This window comes from Plodia interpunctella, chromosome 8, assembly GCF_027563975.2.
Source record: "Plodia interpunctella isolate USDA-ARS_2022_Savannah chromosome 8, ilPloInte3.2, whole genome shotgun sequence".
Classification (NCBI taxonomy): Eukaryota; Metazoa; Arthropoda; class Insecta; order Lepidoptera; family Pyralidae; genus Plodia; species Plodia interpunctella.
Window position 1 is genome coordinate 5,199,663 of NC_071301.1, and position 6,811 is coordinate 5,206,473.

At 34.2% G+C, this 6,811-nt stretch overlaps 1 protein-coding gene across 2 annotated transcripts in view; it reads right to left on the reverse strand.

Moving 5' to 3' along the window:
- sev (sevenless) overlaps positions 1-3,727 on the reverse strand; it is a 31,167-nt gene extending 27,440 nt beyond the window's left edge. For both annotated transcript variants that reach the window (XM_053748363.2, XM_053748362.2), the window contains exons 1-2: positions 3,384-3,727; positions 978-1,037 (exon numbers count right to left, since the gene is read on the reverse strand). In XM_053748363.2, the coding sequence (XP_053604338.1) occupies positions 978-1,037; positions 3,384-3,566 (243 nt within the window). In that variant the 5' untranslated portion in view covers positions 3,567-3,727. The remainder of the gene's footprint in view (positions 1-977; positions 1,038-3,383) is intronic.
- Positions 3,728-6,811: the final 3,084 nt, after the last annotated feature.

Consider the following 6,811-nt stretch of genomic DNA (forward strand, 5'->3'; position numbering starts at 1 on the left):
AGATTTGAAGCAAAAGATATCTAGCAAGATAATGTTTAGTACATGTACATACGAGATATATTCTAAAATATATTTTTAAAAAGCTTTAATTATATTTGCCATGTATGTACCCTAGTTCGCATTATATTAGGTCATCTCTATCATAGATTCAAACGTACAATAACCTAGTTATGCCTAAAATTTCGAAGTGTATTTAGTAGGTACTGACGATATCTTAATGTGTAACTTTATCTCATTGTTTTTTAATGAGTATTCATTAAATACGAAATATGGCGTCGCTTGCAGGTCACAGTTGAAAATTGCAATTTACTTATCTTAATATTTATAGAAAAAAATCTAAACAATTACTATTTTCGTTAAACGAGTATTTAAAGAACACGTGACTATCTAATGATCGGTAAAAGAAAATTTAAGATTACAAAGAAATTTGAATTCTATTAATCTAATAAATTGGTAAAGCAATTTTCAAAGGTGGTAATTAAATTTATTATAATAAATTAACTGGTGTGCTTAACGGAAACATAAAAAACGAACAATAAATATCAACGGAAATGTTAAGTTAAAATGAGAATCAAACTCAAGTTATGTATTAGGAAACTGGTAATAAAATGTTTAACAAAATAAAGAACGCTTATCGACGCGATGTAAATACTTTACGACATTGGAATGGAACACATGAGAAAAATAATATACCTATCTATGTTATAATAAAATATACTTACATATTATTTTAATGTTAAATTTAATATAACAATTACCGTATTTATGATTTGATTAGTTAAACTGATGGTTAACACATAGTTAATCATCAATTTAACTATATCTAATAATATTATTATTTAATGTTTATTCTTTAATGTAATTCTTTATGTTCGGTATATGTTTTTTACATATTTTAGTATAGGTCTTTTAAAAAGATTTTATATGATTTTATATTATATATTTAGTTGAGCGGCTTGTTTTATTTATACACATACCTGCTGAACGCTGCATGCCGAACCACAATTGACATCAAAATGCCCCTCGCCAGTGCGATTCTGGAAAGAATAAATTTAGATTTAGTGCAAATCATACCATAGTCAACAGTTTGTGAAAATGTGTGGAGTCCGGACTACGGTTGTGTTTCGATGAAAGCGTGTTTGCATTCATACTCTTTATTATACTGTGCAGGGGTTTCGCAGACACAATATAATAAAGAGGTACAATAAACCACCCCTTGATATATTTTTAATCTACCCCTTAAACATTTTTTCTGGCCATCCATACCTGAGCAGCAGTTTCTACAAAATGACCATTTTCACGCGCCTCAAAGCCAATATTCATTCGCTTTAATGATTTAATTAAAATGATGTCCTTTTGTAGCTGTGGGTTCGGATGTGCCGCCAGGTTAGATCTCGTTGCTTCCGGCAAGCGCGGCGCGTGCGCACCGAGCCATGCCAATCAAGCGGTCCCCTGGACTACCTGCCCTAGACCATGCAAAGATTCATATTTGTCCCCAATATGAAGACGGAAGTCCGTTGGTATGCTTTCATAAATAAAAAAAATGAAGGCACCGGGTTTCAAGAGAAATTCATCAGAGGTAGGTATTTTTATTTTCAAGTGTGACAAGTATGATAAATACGAGTATATCAATAAACTAAATGGTTCAAGGAAATCATATGCTAATATCGTGTAATAATCGGCAAAATTTTCTGACATTTGTTTACGCAATCTATGAGACAAGTTGGAGGCACGATGTCACGACAAATTAGATACTTATGTTTATCCTACAACTAAGTACTTATATTACCTACTGTAATGTATGTGTCGGTTACGGTATTTTGAAACTTTCAACGATTGTAACCATTTGATTAATGTAGAAACTTATATAAGGTGACCAATTTTTTTTAGTTAACGAAATAAATCCATACTATATTATAAATATGAAAGTGTGTTTGTTTGTACTTCTTTCAAAGTAAGCGGATAGCATAAATCTATCAAATTCCTGCGGCAAAAAGTAGTTTATGTCACTCCACTCTGCAGCTCCAGCCACAACTAAAATCACACCAATCCCAAGGTCCAATAATATAATTATGGATATCAAAGGCTATGTATGCTCAGAGTAACTTTGCAACTTTATTTCATTTTGGGTTACCGACATGACCACAAAATCTGTCAGTTTCAATCAATATGATCCTATTGGAGTGGTTATTTTTTGCGAGCGTGCGACCGGATTCGGTCTGGCCGCACTGTCAGGGCTTCCATGCCGAAATGTGATCCTTGTGGTGAGCGTTTTGGATTTTATAACTCACTAGGTTTTGCCCGCGGCTCGCGGCTTCGTCCGCGTGAATTTCCCACGGGTGCAGTTGTTTTTCACGATTGAAAGGTTCCTATGTCCTTCTCCGTACTAAGTGTATGCAAAATTTTAAGAAGAAGTAACAAATAAACTTACTTTCGCATTTATAATATTAGTTAGGACTAGTTAAGATTATAGATAATAAGGAAAACAAAAATTTAAAAAAAATTGAATGCTGATAAAATTTTTGATAAAGCTGTAATAGAAAAGCAAGGTTCACAAAACGATTAATCTAATGAGTGTAACATGTGAATGCTCTATATTTAGCGTAGAGTTGATTAGGAATGGCTAATTGTTCACAATTGCTTAGATGTGCGTTGAACCTGCGCCGGCGCCGCAAACCAATGAGAAAAAGCGATCATCCATGTTAAATACATTCAAGAATTGTCTTTTCTTTTTTAAAAGGCAATACTTTGAAAAATAAAAATTAATTACAATAACTTTTTTTTGTCCATGAAATACTTAACTTACAGTTAGGAACTTAATAAGTTTTAGGGCCTGTTCCATCGCTTACTGATAAAGTACCAGATAGACTTAGTGTAACATATCAAACAGATAGCGTTAAAATTTGTGTTTCACAAGTGTTGGATATACCTAACTGGCCAATCGCAATGGGCAGATTTATTTGGCATTTAGTATATCTGTCAGATTACAACATAATATCTTATCAAGAAGTGATGAAACAGGCCCATACTTTCGTTTGTGTACAAAATTACGTTTTTATAATGATATAAGTTTTATAAATTAATGATACCTGGGTCATAAAGGTCAAGTTATCATATAAATAACGATAGCCTACTTATTATCACATGAAAATAATAACGCGTCGCGGGAAGTTGGCGGGAATGACTTAAAGCAAATTATTATACTATATTCAAACTATTTCAAACATATTAGGTGAAGGTGTAATTGTTGGAAATGTTGTAAATACAAACACTGGTGACTACACTGGTAGAACTGCTAAAAGAAGACCTCAACGTTTTCAAAAGTCTATGTTTATTAAAGTTTTGTTTTTGTTTGTTTTTGTTTGAAGTCTTCGTTCAAGTACCTGAAACGGGCATTTTTCATTGCATCGAGTGACGGCTTCCGTTCCAAATTTCTCAGTGATGGAACTGTAATCGCAGCCAATTGGCCAGGCGGACAAAGCCAATCCGAGTACGGACAACACTAGCCATTTGTGCCAATTCAGCTCGCTCATTGTGCCTGACCAGCAGCGACCACCGGCCATCATCCACGCAAACCACACATGTCCACACTCATTAAGTCACAACATTGTCTATCACTCGCGAGGTCAAAGCCTAAGTTAGAGTCGGCATAACGTATTCGGAGTAGTGGTGTCGCATGGACCCTGCGCGCGCGCACGAAAGCTGGTGGCGGACTGAATCGCGCGCATCCGCCCGCCGCCGCACGCGCTACGAGGCCATGCTACGGTTGGGCGCTACGGCTATTATCCTACCTGTCTATTGCACTTGTTACGGTGCCATCACGGGAAATCATTTTTTATGTAGCTATTATGGTTTGTTTTTATCCTATGTAATAATTTTGTCATCCAACCGTTAAACATTATAGGTGAAAAAACTTAATTACTTTGCCGACCTTACCCGGGACTCTATAATTTCGATTAGTCAGTTTATCCTTTAACATATTAGATTATTGAATAATGTAAGAAATAATAGTTAACTACTATGAATTATTTTTGGGATTATGAAACCTAATGTAAGAGTACAACTCACCAAATTTATGGCACGTGTGGAAACTAGAAATTGTGTCGTACACATTGGCATTCGCACAGGTAGTATTTTATGAGTAACAGTTTCAGCGATTTCAACATCATCAATATGTTACTAGCCAGTACATTAAAATTCGCCTCCTTTTAACGTTATTGCGATTGGAGAATGGAAAGTGAGATTTTATCTCTACTCTCCCCTTCGTCATCAATTTATTGAGGGTGAATTTGTGCATGAGTTATGTGCGTGCATAATGTGAAATAAGAATTCCAAATTCAGATGAATCCGAGAATCCAGAGGTCACAAGAATGGATGTAAAGCAACTCTCCTCTCACAACAAAGTTTTACTGTTTTTTTTTAATCATTGTTAACCAAGTAAGCCTTTTTTACAACTAGTTGTGAAACTCAGTTGCCATGGCGTCCGGTATATTATTTCGTAATGATTGTACTTAGAGCAATTTCTTAAGTAGACGTAAATGGAGCAAAACATAAATAAAACCATAAAGTACCCGGTGGCCGGCCACCTGGTTCTTACCTATAATTGTATCCATTTAACACATTTTTGCAACACAAGTTTGAGAGATTTTTACTTTTATCTAAATCCTAGTGATAACTTGAATTTATCGAAAACTACACTAAGTAGACAAAATCACATGTTCAGAGGAATGTTATTACAGCGTGGGAAGTTATACCTAGTTGGCGTAGTTAAATTAATTGAGGAGTCGAGTTGTAGGAGCAGAGATCTTGGTACTTGGTATCACTGTGGCCTTGTTGGTGAGATGGTCGGCGCCATAAACCGAACAGGATCATTAGGATCAACGAGGTTAATGTCATTCGTGTTTGGGAGAAACCTGGCCCTAATCATATGGGCTCCCTATGTGTATTCGAAAACATTTAGCTTGATTTTCATTTCGAGTACTATTGGTGTATTGAACGTTTCTAAATGGAAGTAGTCTGTAGTTAAAATTTGATGTAAAAATGCGCCTGTGAAGGTCTAATAAATACTTTGATTTTGAATGCTAGTACTCTGATGTAAGTACCATATTAAGTTATCGATATTACAATTAATTGAAAAAATAATATTTGAGAGCTACAGTTTTGACTTGGTTGTTGAATCAAAACTGTATTGTTGTTGACGTTGATGTTGACGAAGTGGGACGGAGGACGAAGTAAAATTTTACCAGGATATTTTCTACTTTTACAAACTTATTTGGTAAATATACCATTATATAAATACGAAAAAAATATTAGCAACACAGATTTCGAGTAATGTATAAATCTGTTATTAGCAACGTAACGACTTTTAACTTTTCGTAGACTCTCTACTAAATGGTTTGTGGCTCTCTACAACACGACTACGAAATTTACTTTAGCAATTCTAAAATTATCATGCTTTAAAAATATAACTTAAATTAACTAAATTATAGTGGCAACCCCTAGATCTGGGAAATAGTGATTGGTGGACACGTGGAAAAAAAATCATAATTACAGAAAATACAATGGTTTTGAAAGGAAAATTATCACTGTTATACACATAGGCAATTTTAAAGGCTAAATAAGGCTAATCTTTTGTTTTGCCGAAATTATGATGTTTGTGGTTTTATATTGAAAAATCAATACTTTCAATTTCAAGCACATTTTTAATTAGTTCTTGAGATTAAATGTGCACTATGTGTGTGTGTTTCAACTGAAAAAAATGTATTTCTATAAAACTTTTATAAATCTTCACATATGGCGTGGATTTTTAAAAAGCAGCCGTTTCCTATTCATGATTCAAAGAAGATTTATAGAAGCGGTGGTGGTGAAATGGTTAAGACTGTGGATTGAAAGGTCCTAGGTTGGAATCCTACTCGTGCTACATGAATTTGTATACCAATCTGACTCATGTATAGTAGTTTTCATGTCCACCACTTGCTTCCGGTAAAGGAAAACATCGTGAGGAAACCTGCACACTGGTTGATTCTTATTAACTTGTTTGTGAAATGGAGAAGGCAATGGCAAACCACTTCATGAATAATGCCAAGAAAGTTGTTGGGTGTGTTTCATACCACGTAATAACCACGACCCTCAGTCATGAGGAATACGACTATAAAGAAAGAAGAATATTATAAAAATTAGTTCTCCCATACAAATTGTCCGATCAGCTGTCCGTAGAAAGTCGAAAAATTATTTTATTATTTCTATATTTTCACTTTTTGTACCACCGACGACACAGAAGGGAGCTGACATAAAATGTGTGTTCAGCCGTTTTAAGTTATTATATCGCATAATCGCATATAACGAGAATATTTCAATGACTGGTGTTAACTCTATCTGTGACTTACAACATGTACTCAATAGTGATTTACAAGAGCACTTTAAAGTTATTGAGCATTTTTTAAGGTAAACGGTAGATGGCGTTGCGAGCATTGTTTGATGCTGAATATTGTTAGAAATAAATCTTCACCTATACAAAAGATGGCAACACTTGTATTTGTTTCTGTATTTACATAATATATATTATTTACCTTTTAGATAAGAAGATACGAGGTAACAGTGGAATTTATCTGATTAGGTTAGTAGGATTATGATTCTAATTTGATATCATTATTTGATATGAGTCATCTATCTTCATATTTTACAACATTATGGTACAAGTTTAACTTCCGCACATTAAAAATATTTCCATTATAAAGAGTTACAACGATTTCAGATAATGAAACAAATGTTAACAACATAATTAAGTAGGCAAAACTACAAGCAACGACAA